The sequence below is a fragment of the Vulpes lagopus genome, chromosome 10 (genome assembly GCF_018345385.1).
Source record: "Vulpes lagopus strain Blue_001 chromosome 10, ASM1834538v1, whole genome shotgun sequence".
In the NCBI taxonomy this organism is placed as follows: domain Eukaryota; kingdom Metazoa; phylum Chordata; class Mammalia; order Carnivora; family Canidae; genus Vulpes; species Vulpes lagopus.
In genome coordinates, this window is record NC_054833.1 from 84,539,495 (window position 1) to 84,562,418 (window position 22,924).

The 22,924-nt window shown below is 64.3% G+C and overlaps 1 protein-coding gene across 1 annotated transcript in view; it reads right to left on the minus strand.

The window, feature by feature from the left end:
* Positions 1-1,005: 1,005 nt before the first annotated feature.
* Positions 1,006-22,924, minus strand: part of MEGF6 (multiple EGF like domains 6) — an 86,893-nt gene continuing 64,974 nt past the window's right edge. Inside the window, exons 8-39 of the mRNA XM_041773029.1 lie at positions 21,232-21,357; positions 20,546-20,668; positions 19,190-19,312; positions 18,705-18,842; positions 18,126-18,245; positions 17,649-17,771; positions 16,982-17,158; positions 16,621-16,752; positions 15,821-15,949; positions 14,165-14,293; positions 13,362-13,496; positions 13,144-13,278; positions 10,549-10,674; positions 9,856-9,987; positions 9,636-9,764; positions 9,408-9,539; positions 8,749-8,877; positions 8,541-8,669; positions 8,130-8,258; positions 7,619-7,747; positions 7,205-7,333; positions 6,836-6,964; positions 6,589-6,717; positions 6,302-6,433; positions 6,042-6,170; positions 5,622-5,750; positions 4,533-4,661; positions 4,224-4,352; positions 3,830-3,958; positions 3,611-3,739; positions 2,918-3,046; positions 1,006-1,653 (exon numbers count right to left, since the gene is read on the minus strand). Coding sequence (XP_041628963.1) covers positions 1,592-1,653; positions 2,918-3,046; positions 3,611-3,739; positions 3,830-3,958; positions 4,224-4,352; positions 4,533-4,661; positions 5,622-5,750; positions 6,042-6,170; positions 6,302-6,433; positions 6,589-6,717; positions 6,836-6,964; positions 7,205-7,333; positions 7,619-7,747; positions 8,130-8,258; positions 8,541-8,669; positions 8,749-8,877; positions 9,408-9,539; positions 9,636-9,764; positions 9,856-9,987; positions 10,549-10,674; positions 13,144-13,278; positions 13,362-13,496; positions 14,165-14,293; positions 15,821-15,949; positions 16,621-16,752; positions 16,982-17,158; positions 17,649-17,771; positions 18,126-18,245; positions 18,705-18,842; positions 19,190-19,312; positions 20,546-20,668; positions 21,232-21,357 — 4,109 coding nt within the window. The 3' untranslated portion in view covers positions 1,006-1,591. The remainder of the gene's footprint in view (positions 1,654-2,917; positions 3,047-3,610; positions 3,740-3,829; positions 3,959-4,223; positions 4,353-4,532; positions 4,662-5,621; positions 5,751-6,041; positions 6,171-6,301; positions 6,434-6,588; positions 6,718-6,835; positions 6,965-7,204; positions 7,334-7,618; positions 7,748-8,129; positions 8,259-8,540; positions 8,670-8,748; positions 8,878-9,407; positions 9,540-9,635; positions 9,765-9,855; positions 9,988-10,548; positions 10,675-13,143; positions 13,279-13,361; positions 13,497-14,164; positions 14,294-15,820; positions 15,950-16,620; positions 16,753-16,981; positions 17,159-17,648; positions 17,772-18,125; positions 18,246-18,704; positions 18,843-19,189; positions 19,313-20,545; positions 20,669-21,231; positions 21,358-22,924) is intronic.

A 22,924-nucleotide genomic window follows, 5' to 3' on the forward strand; every position in this document is an offset into this window, starting at 1 on the left:
TACGGTGTTGCATTCCTTCAGTCTGAGACCATTCACCTTCTGCCTGAGACCATTCACCTGCCCTGAGACCTGGTGGCTTCACCTCAATGTTTTTCTTCTTGCTCCAGAGCTTCAATTAGACGGATCTCCCTTCATTCATTTCCATTAACCTCCTGTGGCGTCCTCTCCCTCCGAGCCTCCCAACAGTGCACTGGGGACTAGAGAGCCCCCAACCCAGCTGCACACCCCCCCCCCCAGCAGCTTGCACCCCCACCCCCCACCCAGCACCATGGCCAAGACCAGAGAGCCTGCTGTCCAGGCAGCGCCAGGCTGCGCCCCGCAGCTCCCTCCCGGGCCCTCATCACTGCAGCTCCTGAAACTGCTTCTTCAGCAGCCTGGCTCTCTTGTCCTGCAGGCTGGCTCCGTGTCTCTTCCTGGGGCATTCACTACACTTATCTGAAACCCTTGACACTACAGCGCACTAACTTGGCTTTTTCTGCCACAGGCTGTTCCCTCGTCTATTTGAGGGGCTGTGGCTACTAGAATCCTCCTTATTTTCCTCCCTGAGATCCTCTGCCTTGAGGGTATCCACTAGCTGGGCTGGTGTAGACGTGGTGGACACATGGGACTACCGCCCAGACCCTAAGTGCCTGGTGTGGCCATCTGGGTCCAACCCAGCCCACTGGTCACCCTGCCCCTGGGACGCTCTTCACCCCCCTCTGCTGTTTCCACCCTGAAGACAGGAGGGGGGTACCATGTTGCCCCCCCATCACCACTGCCCTCAGGCCAGCCCCTCCCCATGGGGCCATACTCCCTCCCAGACCAGCCCCTCTGCAGGCCCCTCTAGAGCACCAGAAACCAGGACAAACGCCATCTCTCCTCATGCGCAACCTCCACCCCCAGGGAGGGGCCAGGTGCCTGTGGGGCCTCCCTGGTCTGGGAGAGGTTCCTGTCCAAACATACAGGCTGGCACACTTGGGAGGGCCGGTGCAAGGAGCCCAAAGCAATGGACACACAGGCCACAAGGAAGTGGTGGCTTCTTTCTTAAGTTTCTGGGTTTCACATGTACAGAGCCTGCCACCCAGAGGCCCTGCATGCCCCAAAGTCCCGCAGCGGGGTTGCCTGGGACGGGCATTGCCCGGGGTGCATGGGGGTGGCCAGCTGCCCATAAATACTTTTACATAAATACAGCGGCTGCAATTCCAAGGAAACAGGCTGAGCGCAAGGGTCCCAGGGCCTAGCACCAGAAGAACTGCCCCCTGCCTATAGCTGTCCCCAAGGACCCTGGGTCCTGACCCAGGGCTGTGGAGGGGTCGGTGCGGGGACGGGGAGGGCAGGGGGCAAGGGGTGGGTGGCCGGCTTCATCAGCACATGCGGCCCGCGCAGCTGTGTGGCTGTGCAGCCCGAGGCCTGGCACGAGCCTGGGCCCCTTAAGCTAGGCCAGGCAGGGCCTCCCTCCCCATGGCCAGCTGATCCTTGCCCAGTGAGAGGCCGCAGGGCTGGGCATAGCCCCAGAAGATAAGGCTGGGGTTGAAGTCCTGGCCCACGGGCACCCCTCCTCAGTCATCACCAAGGTACTTAGAAGACGGGCCTGCTGGGGGCTGCCTCTGAGCTAGTGTTTCTCTGCCCCGCTGCTGAGCCTGAGTGCTGGTCCATGAGCTGGTTGTGAGGCCACTGTAGGGGACAGGGGGAAAGAAGGTCAGCTCCAGGGCAGGTGGACGTTTTGAAGCTGCCAGAGTTCTGGGCTCACACTCACGTGTCCCCTCCTGCCCCTCCAGCTCCAGCCCAATGGAGGGGAGATGGCCCCACTTCCTCCCCAGCTTTCGCCCGGCCTCATCTCTGAGGTCCAGGCTCTGGATCGCTGGCTGCCTTGTGGGACCCACGTTATATGAGAGCACAATCCTCCTCCCTCCTCTGGGCTCAGTCTGCTGGTCACAGGCCAGCGAGGCCACCAGATGCAAACACCACTCTCCCCCTAGGCTCACAGGCCCTCTCAGCAAAGCCTCCCCCTCCCTCCTATGCAAATATACAAAGGGGGGGCCTCTCCTCCTCCCCAAATGAAAGCTCCCAGTCCCCCCAGCCCAGCAGCATGATGGGCTGGGAGGTGCTTTACTAGAAGCCAGACAGTCAGCTTCAGGGCAGGGAGCAGGGGGCAGGGCCCAGGACTCCAAACCAGCACAGCCTCAGGGGTGACCCAGGTCGCAGACCCCAGCTGCAATCCCTGAGGTCAGGACCACCCAGGGCCTGGGGCGCAGTACCATAGATGACCACCAGGTGCCGCCATGGGCAGCCCCAGCCAGGCTTCCACTGCCAGAGTGAGATCCCCCCACTGCCGCCCTATGGCCCCTAACAGTCCTGAGCTGCCTCCCAGAGGCTCAAAAACGCACACGTCAGCCCACACTTGAGGTTCCCAGGCTGTGGACCTGTCTGGAATCCCCACTGTCTATAGAGCCGTCCTCACCGGCCCCAGACCCGACCCTCTCAGCAGACGTGTCCTGTCCAGGTCGGGCCTCGGCAAGCTGACTGGGGGACTCCAGGGCACCCCCCCAAGCTTGGCATGCAGATGCATGTTTCCCCCCAGGCCGTGAGGGCTGAGAGCCCAAGGTGCCGTCACTACACCTGCCCCCACCACCCAGGGGGATGGGGGACGGGCAGGTGCTGGCGTGCACACACAGGGGTGAGTATGCGTGCAGGGCTGGGTCAGAGCCCACCTACACGGGAGCAGAGGGCTGCTGGGGGTTGCTGGTGTGGCACAACCTTGCCCCACCATTCAGCAGCTGCGAGGTCCCCGCCTCCCCTGCAAGAAGCCACGGGCACCGACTGTGCAGGGATGGCAACACTCTCGCCAGCTGTCCTGCCCTGGCCATCCCGATGTGTGTAGGGGGCAGAAATAGCGAGCATGTCATCCTCCCACCTCCCCCTTGGAAACCTGGCTCACCTTGCTGGCAGGTGGGGCCCATGTAGCCATCCATGCAGCGGCACTGCCCACTGACCGGGTCACAGGCAGCGCCACCCCCACAGCTACAGCGCAGGGCACAGCCCGGCCCGAAGAAGCCAGGTCTGCAGTCTAAGGTGAAGGGAGAGGGAGAGACGGGCCTGAGTGCCAGTCCTGCCTGCCCCCACCAGGGGACCCCAGGCCCTCTGTGCGGGGGTGCAAGGGAGCACAGGCCTCTCAGGCCTCACTTTGCCTGCCCTGTGTGAGCTCCCATGTGGGAAAGCACCTGCCCGGCATCATCACCCCACGTCCCTGCCCAGCCCCAGGGGCTGGCAAAGGGGGCCCGGCAGCCAGGGACACTCCTCCCCGGGTCAAGCAACACACAACCATAAGGTCAGCCATGAGGTTGCATACGCAGCCTGTGCCAGACAGTCCCTCCTACGCCCAGGCAGGCTGGCAGCTTGGGAGGGCACCCCTCCCACCTCACTGTGCCCCCATCCTGGCCAGAGAGCAGCATGTGGCCTTGACAACTCTGAGCAGGAGCTGCATGCTGGGCACCCCCTGCAGAGGGACAGGATGGGCACAGGGGGCACAGTGCCCCAGCCAGAACACAGCTGAGGCTCCCCTTACACAAGCAATGCTCACACCCCCGCTGAGGCCCGCCCCCGTGCCCTGCCAAGCGGGACCCAGACTCACCAAGGTCACAGGTGGCCCCTGTGCGCCCTGGGGGACAAAGACACTGGCCGGTGATGGGGTCGCAGGCTGCCCCCATCTCACAGTCACAGTGCTCACGGCAACCCTTTCCGAAGGAGCCTGGTTCACACCCTGCAGGGGGGCAGCAGACTCCGTGTCCCCTCCTGTCCCATGCCCAACTGGACAGGGCCAGGGGAGCACGTGGGAGCAGCGGGCACTCACCCTTCTCACAGAGCTGGCCGTAGAAGCCAGCAGGGCAGACACACTGGCCACTGACCGGGTCGCAGGACGCTCCATGCTGACACTCACACGCTGCCCGGCAGCCAGCCCCATGGAAGCCGGGGGGACAGGCTGAAGGACACCGCAGTTAGAGCCCCTATGTCCGTTCACGCAGGGTGAGCAAAGGACCTGGTTCAGAGGCTTGTGCTCCCCCTCTCTCCACCTAGGCCCGGCCCGCCATCATGGCTGAGGGTCAGGAGGGAGGTCCACATGCTCTCCTGTGACCCAAGCCCAGCGCCTCTGGCCTGGGAGTCCCACAGTAAGCGGGGTCAGGCCTTAGCTCACCAGCCACCACGGGGAGGGACAGGGCCAGCGGCCTCCCCACCCCAGGACTCACCATGCTGGCAGGCCTGGCCGTAGAAGCCAGGGCCACAGCGGCAGGCACCCGTGGTGGGCTCACATGTGCCGTTGTTTTGGCAAGAGCACTCCAGACGGCAGGCAGCACCGTAGTGACCAGGAGGGCAGGCTGGGGGAGAGCCAGCAGGTAGAGCAGGGGGCCCGAGGGACAGCCCCCGGGGAACTAGCCTGATTCAGGTGACCTTGGGGCCCTGCCCAGCCCCCGGCAGCCCTCCTGTCCCCATAGGCCCCGACCCTCCAGTTGGCTCAGGGATGGGACATGGCCCTGTCGGTGGGCCCACACACTCACCCTGCTCGCAGTTTGGCCCTGTCCAGCCTAGGCCACAGGAGCAGCTGCCGTCGGAGGCATGGCACAGGCCCCCGTTTCTGCAGGAGCACACGCGCTCACAGTTCACCCCAAACCGGTTCTGAGGGCAGCCTGGGGGCAGAAGTCCAGCAGCGCTCAGAGCTCTGCCCAGGGCTGGACACACTCTGGAGACACGTCCCCACCACATCTGGCCTTCATTCCACAAACCTTCCCGGGGCCTCCTGGGGCCAGTCTCTGCCCTCAGACACACACATGCCAGGGAGGGACACCAGCTGTGCCCTGCCCATCCATCCATCTTCTCGGCAAACACAAGGCCTCCCTGAGCGCCAAGGAGGGGCAGGGAGTGCCTGCCCAGGTGGCAGGAGCGGGTTAGGGAAGCCTTCCTGGAGGTGGTGGCCCTCTGCACTGGTGCATCCTCCAAGCTGAGGCAGCTGGGCTGCCAGGCACTGCACGCGGCCCCTGATTGTAATCTGATTGGCCTGCAGCTGCCATACTTCCCTGGAGGGAGGGATGTGGTCTAGCTGCTGCCAGGACACAGGGCTTATGACTGCTGCCACTAGCTAAGAATTAGGGAGGGGTGTGGTCACTGACCCTTGATAAGAACCATAGGATGGCACAGCGCTCTATCCACCAGGGTGTGGGAGCCAGGCCACAGGGCCATAGTTGTGGCCATGGGGGCCGGGGTGCCATCATAGGTGGGAGGCCCATGACTGCTCCTGGGGCACCCCTGTTCTCCACTAGGCCCTGTGCTCCAGGCTGCCCTCCACCTGGGGGCCCAGCAGGAAGGGCCAGCAGGACCCTGTGCCACGGGCACATGAGCCAGGGAGCCCACCTGTCCTCAGACAAAATAGCCACTGGGCCCTCCCACTAGAAGGCTCCGGGTTGGAACCTGTTCAGCCCCCACCAGCCACTTGAGGGGATTGACAGAGAGTGTTCATGTGACGGCACCACCCGGCTCTAGGGCCTGGCTCCCATCAGGGGACCCTCGGCTTCACCCCACCGGCGCCCCTCCCCAGGGCTGATCCAGCAACATCTGTGACATGCAGAAGGGGGGGCCACGTGGGCACTCACCATGCTCACAGTGGGTGCCAGTCGTTCCTGGGGGGCAGGCGCAGCTGCCGGTCACGGGGTCACAGGTTACGGCCTGCCCACACCCGCACACGTGCGCACAGCCGGGGCCGAAGTGGCCCTGTGGACAGGCTGCCGGGAGGGGACAGGAGGGTGGCCACTGCTGCCAGGTCCCCTTCCCTCTGCAGGGCATGGCCAGCGGCGGGGAGGCAGAGGGGCCAGAGCTGGCCGGCAGGATCACTGAGGTCACACTGACACCCCCCCTACTTTAGCCCAGCCTGACACAGGCCCAGCAGGAGGATCAGGGACACAGATGGTCGGGGGGCTATCCTCCCTACAGGCTGGGGGGCCCTGAGCACCGAGGTGCGGGGAGCTGCCACCCTCTCCCTCCCCATCCACGCAGCCCTCTCCCCGGCCACTCACGCAGACTGCAGTAGGCCCCCAGGAACCCAGCAGGGCAGAGGCAGGCCCCAGTGGCCGCATCACAGGAGCCCCCGTTGAGACACCCACATGGCTGCTCACAGCCAGGCCCGAAGCGCCCAGGGGGGCACCCTGCAGGGATAGGGGTGTTGCCAGAGGCTGGGCCTCGCCCCCTAGGGCACACAGCCCCCGGTGCCCCCCCACACACCCCAGCTGAGCAGCCCCTCTGAGGACAGCCAGGGAAGAGGCAGGGCAGCACTCACGTTGCCGGCAGCCGGAGCCGTGGTAGCCGGCGGCACACACACACGTGCCCAGGGCAGGGTGGCAGGCCTGGTTCTCACCGGGACAATGGCACTTCTGCCCACAGCTCTCCCCAAAGGTGCCGGGGGGGCAGGCTGGGTGCAGGCGGCAGAGGTCAATCCTGGCCTAGCTCAGGAACGCTGCCCACCGCACGGCCCCCTCCTGGGGGTGAAGGTTTTGGTGCGGCTCGGGGGTCCCTGCAGCCTCAGTTACCAGCCACTCTGTCCCCTCCCCAGGTGGGGTCACCTACCCTGCTCACAACCAGGCCCTGTGAAGCCTCGTGGACAACGACACTCCCCAGTGATGTGGTGGCAGGCGGCGCCGGGTGGGCACTGGCAGCGCTGGGCACAGGCCTCTCCAAACCAGCCGTGCGGGCAGGCTGCAGGAAGCCACGTGCAGGGGGTGGTGGGGAGCCCTGGGGCCAGTGCAGCCTGGAGGGAACCCCCCTCCACCCGAGCAGTCAGTCCCATGGGAGCTGGCGGAGCCGAGGGGCTCACCGTTCTCACACCGCGAACCTCTCCATCCTGGGGGGCAGAGGCAGGCCCCCGTGACATGGTGGCAGGTGGCCCCCCGCCGGCAGGTACAGTGCTCCTCACAGCGTGCCCCAAACGTACCCTCAGCACAGGCTGGGGTGGGTGAGACAAGGCAGAGGGTTGAGTCCTGCTGTGGGGGTTCAAGCAGGGCCAAACCACCCCAGCCCCCCACAGGGGACCCTGGGAGCTCGATGGTAGCCCCTGACCCCACCTGCCAAGTGACCACCTCACGGGGCCCTCCACCCTGGAGCAAGGCTGAGGCCACCCCCCAACGGGCCCAGAGGGGCCTCCTGGCCTTCCCCTCGCCTCCAGCTCCCAACCCTGCCCACTCACGGCTCTGACACTGGTCCCCGGTCCAGCCAGCTGGGCAGAGGCAGCGGCCTGAATGCCGGTCACAGTCACCACCGTTGAGACACCTGCAACTGTGCTTGCAGCCGGCTCCGAAGTGTCCAGGGAGGCACTCTGCAGGGCAGGGCACCCCAGGAGTGCTGTACGCCCTCATGGCCAAGGAGACCAGCGCCCCCACCCCGCCATGCTTCTTCCACCCAGACCCTTGGGCCCCGTGTCGTTGAAGAGAGGGGCCTGCGTTGGTCACACCACAGACCTGTGGCCACAGCCAGGATGCCACCCCCACCGGGAGAAAGCCATCTTTGCCCACAGAGGGTAGGGGTGTGCCAGGATACTTCGGGGCACCCAACCCTGGCCCCGGGGCTCCCCCACCCCCTCCTCCTCCTGCCCCGTGCTCACCCTCCTCGCAGGCCAGCCCAGTCCAGCCCTCCGGGCACGTGCAGTGGCCTGAGACAGGGTCACAGGTGCCTCCGTGCTGGCAGAGGCAGGTGTGCTGACAGTTCTGGCCGTATGAGCCCGTGGGGCAGGCTAGGGGAGGAAGGGAGCACATGCAGCACCCCTGCAGCTGGACCCAGCGGGCCCGACACCTCTGCCCAGAGGTTCTGCATGTTCCAGTCCACCCCAAAACCCAACACCAGACTTTGTGGGGAGAATTGCTCTAAGACACCTGCCCCAGGCCACCCCAGGCCACTGACCTCACCACCTTCCTGCCCATCCTCTGGTGCCAGGTGCCCTGTGAGGGGGTGTGCCACAGGCCCTCCTTGCCCATCAGTCCTTATGAGACCCATGTCACCCCACGCCCATGTGACCCTGCGTGGCCCACAGAGAGGCAGACACAATCCCTGGTCCCAGGCTGCTGGGGTGGGTCCTTTGCTCCTAAAACACTCCCTCCTCGGTGGTGGGGGCTTACCTTCCAGGCAGGTGGGACCCATCCAGCCAGGGCCACAGTGGCACTGTCCATGGACAGGGTCGCAGGAGGCCCCATTAAAGCAGGAGCAGGTCTGGCTGCAGTTGTGCCCAAAGGTGTGGGCAGGGCAGGCTGCAAGAGGGAGGGGAAGGTCAGGGGTCTGGAGGTCAGCCCCCCGGGAGGGGCTGCGGTAGATCTGGGGCAGCTGGGCAATCTTCCCTTCCCTCCAGCCTGGGCACCCCTCATGGCGGCCACATAGAGGGACCAACATGCTGGCATGTTGTGAGCAAAGCAGCGTTTCCAAAGTGGCCACCTGGCAGCTTCAGAACCCGGGAAGAGGCCCCAGAAGTGAGCCTGGCACAGTGGCCCTGGCCCCTCTCCCAGAGCTCTCAGGGCCACCTGGGCCTCACGCACCCTGGTCACAGCGGGGACCTTGGCGGCCAGCAGGGCAGAGGCAGGAGCCGCTCACAGAGTCACAGGGGGCTCCAGCGGCACAGTCACAGACACCACGGCAATCCAGGCCGAAGAAGCCCGCAGGGCAGGCTGCAGAGAGCAGGCGGTGATGGGAGATGGCCAGGGTGATGGGGTCTGCCCGCCAGCCCTGGCACATGCCCCAGCTCACCGCGTTCACAGAGGGCTCCCCTCCAGCCGGCCGGGCAGGTGCAAGCCCCGCTGACGTGGTCACAGGCCGCCCCATGCTCACACTGGCACTGCCGCCCACAGCCCGGCCCAAAGTGGCCCTGGGGACATCCTGAGACACACAACCCCGGCCCACCGTCAGCTGGAGAGGGTGAGACTGACCCGGACCCGCCTGCGCCTCCACCATCCGAGCCGGGGGATGGGTCTGTAGGGCAGTCCTGGGGCAGGGGGGCTCACCCACCTGCCTCAACCTCCTCCTTGCCTGGCTAAAGATTGAGGCCCCCCCACTGTGGGGAGGTAGGCCCCCCAGGCATGACCCTTGGAGCTGACACTGGGAACCCCTGCCCCAGGGGAGGGCGGGAGGCATACACGGAAGGTCACGGCCCTCAACCCTGCCCCCCTCCAGGGACCTGCTCCCTGCTCTCCCTGCCTGCTGCTCCGGGTGCACCTGACAGGCTCAGGTAGGCAGGGGCTGGGAGCTGGGCCTAGCGGGACAAGGGAGCTGAGGGAGCTCAGGGGAGGAGCCCCCTGCCCATACCGTGGACAGAAGGGCAGGACCAGGACCCCGGCACATATGTGCATGGGTGCATGTATATGCATGCCTGTGTGTGGGAGCATGGCTGTGGGTGGGCCAGGACTCACGCTGTTCACACCGAGGGCCTGTGTAGCCGGCCTCACACACACACAGGCCACTGACTGCGTCGCAACTCCCGTGGCCTGGGCTGCAGGTGCAGGGGTGGCTGCAGTCAGGTCCCCAGCGCCCACCGTCACAGGCTGCAACACAGCCCGCGTCAGCCTTCCCGGGCCCAGCAGAGGCGTGGGCACCGTGGCCAGGCCAGGCCCCCAGCCCCCACACTCTGCGCCACCTACCTCTCTGGCAGCTGAGGCCGGTCCATCCAGGGGCACAGCTGCAACGCCCAGTGACTGGGTGGCAGAGCCCATCATTGGCGCAGGAACATCTCATCTGGCAGCCAGGCCCAAACCAGCCTGCTGGGCACGCTGCGGGACCAGGGAGTGTAAGTGTGGAGGGGCGGCTGAGGGCACAGGCGAAGGGCTGACTGTACTGCAGGTTGGGGGACACCATACTCACTGTCCTGGCAGCGGCTGCCCACGTAGCCGGGGCGGCACAGGCAGGCTCCAGTCCCAGGCTCACAGGCAGCTCCATGCTCACACGCTGGGCAGATCTCCTGGCAGCCGAGCCCCCAGCGGCCCTCGGGACAATCTAGGCACCCCCCATCCCACAGGCAGTCAGTCTCCTGCCCCATCCCAGGGCCTCCATCATAGCCTAGGACTGGGAACTGCTGCTGCCAACTAAGCTGGCCCAGGGGAGGAGGAGGGGGGTCATGGGAGCTCCCAACTTTCATGGGCTGCAGGCTGCAGAGCACCACCCCCAGAAGATGAGTCCTTGCTCTGGGACAGCTCAGAAAGCAAAACAGGAAGCCCATCACGGGATGGGAGATGCCCATGTGGTGGGCAGGCAGCCTGGAGGGCAAACCACAGCCCCCAGGGAGGGCTAGGGGCTCTGCTGGCCAACCTGACACCCCAGCTGACAGGGTCCCCGTGCACCCCTCAATGGGGTGTGGCCACCCAGGTCAGCACAGACACCCCAGTCCAGACCCAAGGGTGGTTTGGTGTGGGCTCCCAGCTGTTAAGGACAGGCCTGGGGTATGCAGGACCCATCGTGGTCCAGGCTGGGGTCCCCAAACTTGGTCCAGGATTGGGACCACCCAGAGTCAAATGGCAGGGGAGGTGGGGGGTATCGCAGGACACTGCTGCCACTCACCTGCCCCACAGTCATCCCCAGTTTTCCCTGGAGGGCACAGGCACTGCCCCGTAACCCGGTCGCAGGGGGCCCCCCCACAGTAACAGGAGCCAGAGCAGTTCACACCGAATGTCCCTGCTGGGCACTCTGCCAGAAAGAATGAGAAGGCCTCAGCCACCTGCTTGTGGAGCTGCCCCCTGCCCCAGCGGGGCTGCTGGGCACAGCCAGGGTCCCCTGGGCAACCACGGGAGCACACAGCCAGGAGGGGCCTGCTTGGGCTGATGGTGCATGGAAGGGAGGGGGTGCTGAGCAGACTCTGTGGGCACCCAGCACCACGGGGCCATCCTGGAGGGCACTGGAGCAAGCTGGAGGCAGCTCTGCCTCTTTCCTTCCCCCTCCCTGGCATAGCCTGCAGGCACCACTGTCCCCACCCTGCCAGGTCACCCAGGACAAGTCTGGTCCCTTGGTCTCAGATCTCCAAAGAGCATGGGGTGGGATGGGGTGGGGGTCTGCATACACCACTTTACCCTCAGTGGCCCTCTCCCAGCAGGTTGGAGGCTGTCATGGGCATCAGGTGGGGGCCTCCTAGAGTACTGGGTCCCCCACACCTCTGCTCGGCAAGACCCCAGGTAAGAGCAGAGACCAAGGAGTGAGGGCCTCCTGAGCACTGGCTGGGGTGCTCTGTGCCCACAGCAGGGCCACAGCAAAGAATGTGGGTGCCAGGACCCTTGTGTCCCCCCTGAGGACGTGCCGAACCCCTGGCACTGGGAGCCCCTGACCAGCCTGGGTGCAACCTCTCCCACAGCCCACCAATCCCAGTAACCCTGGGAAGCCCTGCAGCTCCTCCGCTTGAGCTGCCAGGAAAGCTCTTACAGGCCCAAGAAGGCAGACACAGACACGGAGCCACTAAGCAGAGCACTCCTGGGGGTGTGGGGGGAACACACGGTGCCCTGGGGAGGAGTGTCAGCGGGATGGGTGGAGTCCCAGCCTAGGGGCTTTCCACGGCGGGCAAAGGGGCTCCAGGGAAGAGGGCACAGCCTAGTGAACCCCGTCCTGAGGGCACATCACCCACGGGCACCCACCAGCCTCCACAGGGTCCACAGCGTCTACAGGACCCGCAGAATGGGAGGTGCCCACAGGCTTCCCCACAGGGGACCAGGGAACGGAAGCCCTCACAGCATCAGCTGAAGTGGTCCCGTCGGGCTGCAGGGAGCCTGGCAGACAAGCATTTGGGCTGTAAATCTTTGCAGACCAGACAACAGTGGGGAGCCCATCGTTCCTAGAAGACCACGTATAGCGTTTCCTGGGGGGCATCCTCAGGGCACAGGGGACTGCCCAGAAAACAGGAGAAATGAGAGAAAGTAGACCAGCAGGGCAGGGTGGCGGTGGGCAGGACGGCTGCTTCTCCAGGGAGACCTCCTGGTCGCTGCAGGATGGGGAGCAGGTACCCGTGTGCCCATGGGCTCATGTGCACAAGCACTCCTGAGTGTCCACTGAGATCGAGGGGAAGCCAGAGAAGGGTCAGGGGTCCAGACAGGAAGACAGGAAAGCAGGTGCTGAAGGGCATCAGACACCATGGAGCCCCTTGTGCTGCACGTGGGGCTGGGGGGGGTCTAGGTTGGGTTCCCAGCACCCCACACTCCTCTCCTAGACCCCTGGGACCCAAGAGCCCTGCAGGGGACCATCGCTGTGATCTCCAGGACCACACTCTGGAGGGATGTGGCCTGGGTGCAGAGGGAGACACAGACCCCTTGGCTCAGACTGGGGCCCCAGGGCCCCTCCTCATTGCCTATAGGGGACAGGCCAAGGCTAGGGGAAGGTCGAGACAGTCGGTCCCCAGGCATGCTCACAACAGTCACCCTGCAGGTCCGGTGGTCCCCATACACCAGGGGTCAACAGGTGTGGACAGTGCGCACACCTCGTGCCATGGGAGGTCCCCAGCTGCCTGCACCCTGTGAATGGGGCTGGGCCACCCCAGGACTCCTGCTGAGAGTGCTCCTCCCCCCACATCTGCCTGGAGTATGAATGTGGACCGAGCCTCCAGCCGTGCTCACCATCCTGCACCGTTTCCCTCCACCCCCAGACCAGGGCAGCCATGCGGAGGGCCTTACTCATGCTCCACACACAACACACCACGCTCCATGCTCTGTGCACCAAGTTCCGTGCACCACACACCATACACTGCACTCCACGTACCACGCACCACACTGCGTGCACCATGCTCCACACCCCAAATTGCACCTCCAGCCCTAGTCTACACTTCAGGCAGCTTCCCAGATCCCGCAAACGCAGACCCACCAGGAAGAAGTGCCAGCACCCCAGATGCCGGCACACTAGCGAGTGGAGGGGTGAGTAAGGAGACAACAATGTTGGGGGGCACGACCCCTTCCCTGGGCCAGGCCCTGGGCACACAGACCCACTCCTGTCTCAGCAGGCCCGACCAGCACACCGGGGACAGGCAGGCCAATGCGAGTCACCACTGTGCAGCCACACGGGGCCAAGGCAGGTAGAAGCGTCCTCGGGACCAGGCTGCATAGCGAACTCAGCCTCCTGCTCAGAGCACTTCTGGGGGCCCACCCCTCCTGACCCTGGGCATCGTGGGGGCCCGCCACTGACCTTGGTCGCAGCCCTTCCCCTGGTAGCCGGCAGGACACTGCTTCTCACACTGGCCGCTGAAGGGGTCACAGGCCACGCCCTGAGGGCAGGTGCACGCCTGCAGGCACCCTGGCCCAAAGAAGCCTGGCGCACACTCTGCAGAGGGTGAGAGGAGATGGGCCTGCAGGGTCAGCCAGCCTGGGGACCCCCACCCCGCCACCCCACCACCCCGCACTCACCGTCCTGACACCGCTCGCCCTGGAAGCCTGCCTTGCAGGAACAGCTGCCGTCTCTCCGGTCACAGGCAAGCGTGTTCTGCTGCTCACACTGGCACTCCTCAGAGCAGCCTGGCCCAAAGGCCCACGGCGGACAGGCTGCACCCACAGAACCAAGAGGGGGGTCTGCCTGCTTGCACGTACCAGCCCCCAGGGCCCACAGGAGAGGCCCTACCTGCCCCAGACACTGCTGTCCAGAGCACGGGGCCACTGAGCCTGTTCTGCAGGTGAGACACAGGGTCCCAGCAGAGTCTAGGCACCTGCCCTGGGTCATGCCACTTCCCAGCCAGGAGCCTCTCAGAATCCTCCTCGTCCCCCATTAAGTGACCCTTCTACAAGGTAGGGTACAGAGGACCTAGATAACATGTTCATTGTCACCCACCTTTTCTCCACCAGCCCTACTGGGGATCAGGACTCATCTTTGCTGCTGGGAAATTCCAAGAGCCAAGGGGAACCCTGTGCTCCAGGGAGGGAGGCCTGCCCCTGCCCACACTGCTGCCTGCCCATTAGCCTGGTTGGGACCAGGAGGCATTAGAAGGCTGGGGACCACCCACCCAGATGCCCTGAAGGCCCCCACAGTCCAGAGGATACAGTTCTGCGTCCCTGGGGTGGAGCCTGCATCCCCATGGGGGTACCTCGGAGCCCCACGTCCTCACCTGCAGATGAACGGTCACTCCCAAGCCATAGTGTGGGCAGCAAGGAGCAGCGGCCCTAAGACAGTGCCACTCCGTCCCCACAGACACAGGCAGCCAGGGCAGGGGACTCACCCAGGTGGCAGAAGCGGCCGTAGAGCCCTGGATCACAGAGGCAGGCCCCATAGAGGCGGTGGCACCGGCCACGGTTAGCACAGTGGCACTTCTTGTGGCACTGCTTGCCGTAGAAGCCCTTGGGGCAGCCTGCGAGAGAGGGCCTCTTGAGTGCTCACCTGGACATGTCCCCTTGCCCGTGGAGATGCTCCAAGCATCCCCCATGCTGAGCACAGGAGCTAGGAGTGGCCCAGGCCACTGGGGCAGGGCCACTAGCAGCCTGAGGACTCAGCATCCTAGACAGGGAGGGGCCCAGGGGGCAGACAAAGGCACCACGAGGACAGGGCAGACACAAGATGAGCCATGGATGTGGCCATCTGCCCTGGCTGGCCTGGCTCCCCAGCGTCTGTGGTCTGGAGAACAGCCCAGGGCGTGAAGCCAAGCACATTCTTCAGCATACGCGTGGGAGATGCATAACGACCTCACCCCGGTCTGCGTCTGACCCCCATCTGCATCCTGACTCCCATCCCTCGGTGGTGACCTAACCCAACCTCTGTCCCCCAGACGAGGCCAGTGCCCCAGGCCCAAGCTCAGGGGAACGCGGGTCAGGAGAAGCCTTTTGGATTTCCTCCCCAGACTGCATCCCTCAGGGTCAGTCCTGCCCTGTCCTGCCTCCTGAAGGGCTGCAGGGAGCTAGAGGGTCACCCCAACATGCATCCATGTCTGAGTCCCTGGGACCTATGGATGAGACCCTCCTAGGTTATCCTAATCCCATGAGCATCCATGAAGGAGAAAGGAGAGGAAAGCCAGACTCGGGAAGGCAGAGGCAGAGGCTGGAGGGACACAGCCCCAGACCCCTGAGAGCCCGGAGTCCAGGAGGAGCCCTCCCGCCCAGCCTCTCCCGGGATAGGTGCCTCAGGCTCACCTGCACAGGTGCACTTCCCCACAGGACCCTCATGGACACCCCATGGAGACCCAGGCCCCAGGGAAGCCCCGCCATGTTGCAGGCAGAAGCACAACATAAAACCTTAACCTGCCAGGAGCCCGGGATCCCTTCAGAGCTCTGCACACAGGCAGCTTCAAGTGGAGGGCAGATCTCAAAGGGAAGGGTGGCCGTGAAGTCCCACCAGAGGGAGCAGGAGGCCCTGCAAGGCCCAGCCCTACAACTGCAGGAATGGCTTCCAGGGACTGAAACTACTCCCTCGCTAAGCCAGGAAGTTCTCAATACCTTAACTATGCTCTCCAATAAAAGAGGCAGGATTTTAAATGTCTGCAGACTTAAAGGCGATGCATCAGCTGCCTGGGAGACTTATTTACGGGGAGCCTAGAATTCCTTCAAAAATGTAGGCGCTTCGCAGTCCGAAAGGACAATGGTCTTGTCCCATGCAGCCATCAAAGAGCTCTACTTGAATGCTTCCAGGGACAGGGAGCTCACTACCTCAAAGGGGTGCCCGCTGCACAAGTGCTACTCTGCTAAGTTGTCAACAGGTGCTACAGTTGGGCCCCAGGAGAAGCAAACAGTGAAAACGCTGCACCACTCCCATGGTACGGCCTTCCCCCTCTCCACTCCCACAGAAGGCAGGCGGCAAGGAGAAAGCTGGCAGGCCAGCTGCCAAGCTGTGTCCTGTCTCCTCCACCCCAGGGATGCTCCAGAGTTCCAGGAGGGGCTGCACCCACCGTCCTCACAGCGGGTCCCACCGACGCCAGGAGGGCAGCGGCAGGCACCCGTCACAGGGTCGCAGGTCCCACCGTTCTGACAGCCGCAGGAGAGGCTGCAGTTCTTCCCGAAGGTGTCTGGAGGACAAGCTGCGGGCAGGGGCAGTGGAGCACGAGGGTCACAGCCTGCAGGAGTCTGGGCCCAGAAAGGCCCTCTGGGGGACATGGAGACACCCTCCCAGGGAGTGAGCCACCCAGCACCACAAACAGTGCCATTGCGCCCCCAGTCCTGCCCCAGCACATGGCAGGCATCGCTAATCAGTCCCACGTCCTCTCCCACAGAACTGCGGCACGTCCAACTTCTCAGCAGGGCTTTCCGCAGGCAGAGCCCCGGAGATGGTCACGATGGCCCTGAACCAACCAGCGCCGTGTGCCTGGCCCAGGGTTACAGGACAGAGGCAGGGAGAGCAGGTCCCGCTACCAACCTGCCAGGCGGCCTGGGTCGTGGCTGCTCTCACCCAGGACACGGACGGGACCGGCCCGCCCACCAGCTACTCTGTGTCACACCTCCTTGGCTGCCTTAGCTGTTGGCCTGCCTGACCCCAGACCATCCACGAGGGGCAGACGCCAGGCCCCACCAGGCCCCTCCAGGCCCTACCAGGCCCCACCAGGGCCCACCAGGCCCCAGGCTCCCCCAGTGCCTACAGCAGTGCCTGGCACTGAGTGGGCTGCCCATGGACTGTGGGAGCGAGTGGGTGGGCCCACCGGCCCCCCTGCCCAGGGTCCCAGGACTCATGCCACCCCCAGCCCCACAGCCTCACTCTCATTGCAGATGAGCCCAGTCCAGCCCTCGGGGCAGTCACAGCCGTCCAGGCCCGGGAGGCAGGCCGCCCCATTCCGACAGTCATCACAGGTGAGGCTGCAGTCCTGGCCAAAGGAGGCGTCCAGGCAAACTGGGGGCAGATTGAGGTGTGGGGGGCATGTCAGGGCCTACCTGGTCCAGCCGGGCTCAGCCCCACACGTGCTGTGCAAACCCAGCACCTTCTCTGGGCCTTGGTCAAACAAGACCACTACAGGGCTCTTCCTCAAGCCCAAGACCACAGGATGGACAGTGGCTGGGCCGAGGGGGCACTGGCTGTGGTCCCTGAGAGCAGAAGCCCCACGGCTGGGCCCACCTCTCACCAAACTTCTCCATCAGCGTGTGTTCACCCCGGGCCTCCGCTGCCTCCTCTTCCTCCTGGGCCCCGATGTAGTCGTCTTGGAAGAGGTGGGGCAAATCATCCTGGAGCATCGCCACATGTGGGAGGGGCCGCACAACGGGCAGCTGGCCGTCCAGGTCCACCTCGGGTATCTCCAGGGCTGGGTGGGGTCACAGAGGCCCCTTAGCCTCTGCCACCCAGTACTGGACCCTCCTGCCCCCTCGCTGCCCAGAGCCCACAGGTGGCTCAGAGCTTGAGCCCTACCGCCTGTGGGCTCCCACCTATAGCCCCTGCTGTGCCCATCCCTCCTCAGCCTGGTGGCAAGGGAGAATCCCAGTTGCACTCCTGACCCAGCATGGATGGGGAGGTAGGGGCAGGGGCAGCTGTCTTCCCTTTGGATGCTGTCCTCACTTCTGTCCCTTGTGTCACCTGGGCAGGGCAGGAGCTAGACCACCCAGGACCCCCTGGCAACACCCTGCCCTCGAGGATGCCCGTTTGGCCAGCCCCTTCCCGGACCCTGCTGCCCCAGGCCTGGCCCACAGCAGGAGGCAGGACTGAGGTGGGCCCAGCCAGCCAGGAGGGGGTGCATGGGGACACCAGGAGCAGGTGCCTAGAAGGCAGGGTCCCTGAGGTGAGAGGGGCAGACTCACGGACACAGCCCCTGCGGTCCTCGTCCAGCCGGAAGCCAGCCTCACAGGAGCACTGGAAGGAGCCGGCCAGGTTGGCGCAGTGGTGCTCACAGCCACCGCGGCTGGAGGCACATTCATCCACGTCTGCAGGCAAACCCGGGGTTGATGGGGTGGGGCCTATCCTCTGGGGGTCAGGGATCAGGGCCCTCCCAGCCTGCCTCTGCCCACTGGACTAAGGCCGTGGCTGCAGCTGCTGGAGGATGCCCACACCACAGCCGTCCTCCTGGCTCCAGAGTCAGAGCAACAGGGAAAGCCAGGCCAGGAGCAGCCAGGGGTGCAGGCCTAGCCCGTGCATGAGCCACTGCTGGTGGGGGTCACAGGCAGGTCCGCACGGCCCTGTGGACACCAGGCACTCAACTAAGTCCTGGAGGCAGAGCACAGGGAGGGGCCAGCCTGGGCCCCAAGGGACCCCCACTCCCCCCGCTTCCCCTCACTCACCCTCACATCCGCAGCCATCAGTGCTGAGCCGGTAGCCGGCGTAGCAGCCACACTCATACCCGCCGGGGCTGTTGGTGCAGACCTGCTGGCAGCACGGTGAGTCAGCGCAGTCGTCCACGTCTGCGGGGCACACACCAAGGCCACTGGCACCTGCTGGCTCGCACGCCCTCCCACACCCACCAACACACGTGCCCCCACATGCGCTCACATGCATCCATGCACTGTCCCGGCCCCCTGCATACACACACACAGGATGTATGCCATGGCCTTACGGCCACCAGCTGGCTGTAGGGGCCAGATTGGGGGCTGCAGGGTGGTGAGGAGTCCATCTTGTAGCGGGGTCCCTCCTGAAGAGGGGACCCTGCACACCCCAGGGTTCCAGGTGCTGCTCCCAGCACTCGGGACTGAGCAGAGGGGAGGAGGGAAGCCTGGATGGGGTGTGGGTGGTGGGTGCTCAGCATCATCATGCTGCCCAGGGCAGAGCAAGCAGGACGGGGAGGGGACCCAGAAGCAGCTGTCCAGTCACAGCATCAAGCCCTTGTGCAGATGGGAGGCAGGTTGCGGGGAACCAGTGCACACCGATGCACGTCTTCTGGTCCTCATCCAGCTCGTAGCCACGGGGGCAGGTGCAGAGGGGCCCCGCACTGCTGTGGCTGCAGCCATGCGAGCAGCCCCCATTGTTGGCCTCACAGCTGTTCACGATCTCCATCTCGATACCTGTGAGGAGACCGCCAGCAGGGATGTGGGGTGGGGGCTAGGTGACCCCTGCCGGTGGTCCTCCCTGGCCCCAGCAGCCAGGCCGTGGCCCCCAGGCCCTTCCTACTGGGAAACGGGCAGCACACAGCTCCTGGGCTGGGGGGCTCTGGAACATTCTGCCGGGTTCCCCACTCCCCTCTTCAAGCCCACGCAGCCCCACACCCAGCATTCCCTTGCCCTGGGCAGGAAAGCTCCTCCCCTTGGCCAGTCCACAGCATGCCAGTGACTGTGGGGAACTGGGGAAGTGAGCTGCTGTCCCGGGTCCCTCCACAGCCCAGGGCAGCAATGCCTGCCCACCATCCACTCACGGTAGCACTGCCGGCCATCAGCACCCAGCTCGTAGCCAGCATGGCACATGCACTTAAAGGACCCCCGGGTGTTGAGGCAGCCGTGGGTGCACTGGGCCTGCCCCGTGGCACATTCATCCACATCTGGATGGGAGAGATCAAGTCAGGGGGGCTCTGGGCTGCTGGCCTGGGAGGGGCAGCCCCTGGGGAGAGACCTCAGTATAGAGGGGTCCCCCTGGGGGTCCAGGCTCAGGCCCACTGTGCTGGGAGGGGTCCCCCTGGGTGTCAGGCCTGCCGTGCCAGAAGGGGTCCCCCTGGGGTTCAGGGCTCAGGCCCTCTGTGCCGAGAGGGGCCACCCAGGGTTCTATTCCTACTTCTTGTTCCCCGGCTTCACGACCAGGGCAGCCCACCTGAGCATCGCCGTTCTCCTCAACAGGACCAGGTGCAGAGTCATGCTCCCTCTCAGGGCAAGGACACAGGTCTGCCCTGGAGCCCCGCCAGCTTGCACCCCTGCCCACAGCATCAGGGAGGGGGGGCCGTCTCTGAACTCACCTCCCATGACAGTGCCACCCCACAGTCACCAAGCCTGGTATAGGGCCTGACACAGGAGGGGTCTTTCCCAGGGGCTGTCCACCCACATCACTGGCCATTAGGGCCCAAACCCCGGTGTGCAATCCCCGCCACTGCTCTGGTCACAGCCCCTGAGATTCCTTGGGATGACGCTGACCCTCAGCCCGACCCCTGCAGAGTCCATTGCAGCCCCTGCACCCAGAGCAGCAGGCCAACAACACCTAACACACCCCTTCCTGGTGTCAGCACCTTGGGGCACCCCTGTCTCTCGGACCCCCGCCTGGAATACCTGGGGGAAAGGCCACAGCCTGCCCTAGGTGCACACTGAGGGTTACGGGGGATGTGCAAGACCCCTGCTCAGAGCTGCATGTGCAGGGAGGAGGGAGCCCCCCCACTCCTGTGATGGGATAATGAACACAGCCGGCCGCTCAGCGCACTCCCCTGAGGCAGAGGATGAAGAAGCACGTATCTAGAAAGTGGTGCCCAACTGGGACCTGGGACAATTCTAAGTGTGCATGCTAACAACCGGCAGAAACATTCGGAAGTTGGCCGTAGAGATGGCACCGGGGCTACAGGGATGCCCCTTCCTTTCTCCTTGTGGTCTCCTGTTTCCATGACAACCACGTGCTACTAAGCTAATACAAGAACTACTTAAAAACACGACCCGAGATCTCCTGCTTACTTCTGCCAAAATAAGACTTGGGCTCCTGGTATACATTCTTGTCCCCTCCCCATCTCCACCCTTGGGGCCCAGGACCCCCAAAGCTATCCCCAGGGTGGGGCAGGGTACGGGGAGAGGCACCTTACCTTCACAGGACCTGCGGTCAGCTGCCAGCAGGAAGCCCGCATGGCACTCACAGTGGGCAAGGCCCCGGCGCGCCTGGCAAGTGTGCATGCAGCCACCATTCCGGTCTGCGCATGGATTCCTCCCTGTGGCCACAGGCCCAGAGGGATGGAGGCAAGGGGTAGGCGGGGTGCTCCTCAGGTCTGGAGTGCCTCAGGCCTCTCAGGAGCCCCCCTCCCTATGCTCTTGTTCCTCTGGCCTCCAGTCTAATGGGCTCTCCCAGATGTGGGAGCCCCAAGACACCTCCGAGAAGACAGCTCCTCCTGACCTGCAACCCCCCAGCCCTGCAACCCCCCAGCCCTGCGACCCAAGGCCACTCTGCCTCCACTGTTCAGCCCCTCTGCCCACCCTTGCTCCTGGCCAACAGGCGTGTCATCCCGGAGCACAGCTGAGGGAGCTTCATCCCCAACACCCACCAGGGGCTAGACGATGCCCAAAACACGCCTGGGCAGCCGAGGGGGCCCTGCCTCTCCTGAGGCCCGTGTCCAGCCCCAGCAGCCAAGCAAGGAGGTGAATCCAATATCTATCCCAGCTCCTGCCCTGGGCTTGGGTTTCAGGGTCCCTGGGTGGGTCTGTGGCTGTGTGGGGTATGACACCACAGTGGGTCCCAGTGGGGACTCCTGAGGGCAGGCAGCACACGGACACTCACGGACACAGCGCTTTCCGTCTTCCTGGAGCTGGAACTCGGGCCGGCACTGACAGCGGTGCTGGGTCACTGTGAGCTGAACACACTCGTGCTGGCAGCCACCGTTCCCCAGGGCACAGGAATTTATGGCTGGGGACACAGACAGGAGCACAGGTCAGCCTAGGAGGAGCCTCCTGTCATCAGACACAGAGCAGGGACAAGACACAACCGCCTCCTGCAGAAAGACTCCACTTCCTTCCTGTGTGTGTCCCAGAAGCAGGGACTTTGAGAGGGTGTTGACGGGTTTGGCTTCAACTTCCCAGCCCAGAGACAGGGTACGCAGAACCACGGGCTGCCTCTGGATCCTTGTCCCCAGCTGGCCCAAGGACTGGGTGTAGCCTGGCACTGCAGAGCTACCCTGCATCACCTGGCATGGAATGCAAAACACGGGGCATGCTCTGAGAGCCAGTGAGTTCGGGACCCAGGGGCCGAGTGGACTGGGAGACTCCTGGAGGAGGTGGCGGAGGTCCAGACGTCTCCACCGCCCTGTCAGGCCAGCGCAGGGGCAGGCGAGGGGTTGCCATAGATCTAGCCTCCCATTCCTCGTGGAGCAGACCAGCTCATGCCCACCCTGCATGGTTTATGTGGGAGCAGGAGCCACAGGAGCAGCCACGACATCCACACGGACTGGGTTGTGACCTTGAAGCTCTGAGGACACTAGGACCATACTGATGGCAGAAGCAATGCCCTTCAAGGCAGGTAAGTTTGAAAAATCCAAAACAAGGCCCTTGTGAGAGCACTCCGTTTCCTCACGTGAGGCACACAGTTTGGGAGCCTCTGCCGAGGGTCCCCTCCAAAGCCAAGCCAGCCCTGGAGGGGGGTACACCAGGAAGGACACGACTCTGTCTCCTGGTTGCACCTGCCCTGTCATATGCACAGAGAAGCAGTGGAGACATGAGGCCTGGGCCAAATCAAGATGGTCTGCTGCCCCCTTAGCTTCAAAGCCCTTTCCCCATCCTGCCACCCCTGACTCTGCCTGATCCCCCCAGGGCCCTGCCTGCCTCTCCTCATACGCTGTGCTTTAGGCACCACCATCAGGACGCCTGGGTGGCTCAGTGGTTGAGTGCCTGCTTTCAGCTCAGGGCGTGATCCCGGGGTTCCGGGATCGAGTCCCACATCGGGATCCCTGCAGGGAGCCTGCCTCTCCCTCTCCCTCTGCCTCTCTGTGTCTCTCATGAATAAATAAATACAATCTTTAAAAAAAAAAAAAAGGCACCACCATCACTCAGACGTTTCTGAGCATGACCTAAGCCACCCCCATTCCTGGAGCTGTTTGTCTTCATGACTCTAAGTCCATCGATGCTTGAGACTCATAATGGGAACCAGAAGCCCCTCCTGACAGAGGGCCAGGCACACAGAGAGGGTCTTGGAGCCCAGGGGGGTGGTAGGGGGCACCAGGAGGACCCTGGGAGTGGTGGCCGGGCTGGAAAGAAGCCCCTCCCGAAAGGCAGAGCCCCCAAGTTGAGCCCAGGGGCAATCAGACAGAAATCACCAGCGGGTGGGCCAGGCAGGGGGAGCCTGGGCCCCCGTCTCCTGCTCTGCTCAAGTCCTAACATTCCAGATGCTCCCAAGCTGTGTGCGTAGTGGAGCCAAGCCCAGTGTCATCCTGCACATCATGTGCCACGGGTTTCCAGAAAGCTGAACGGGGCGGATGTTT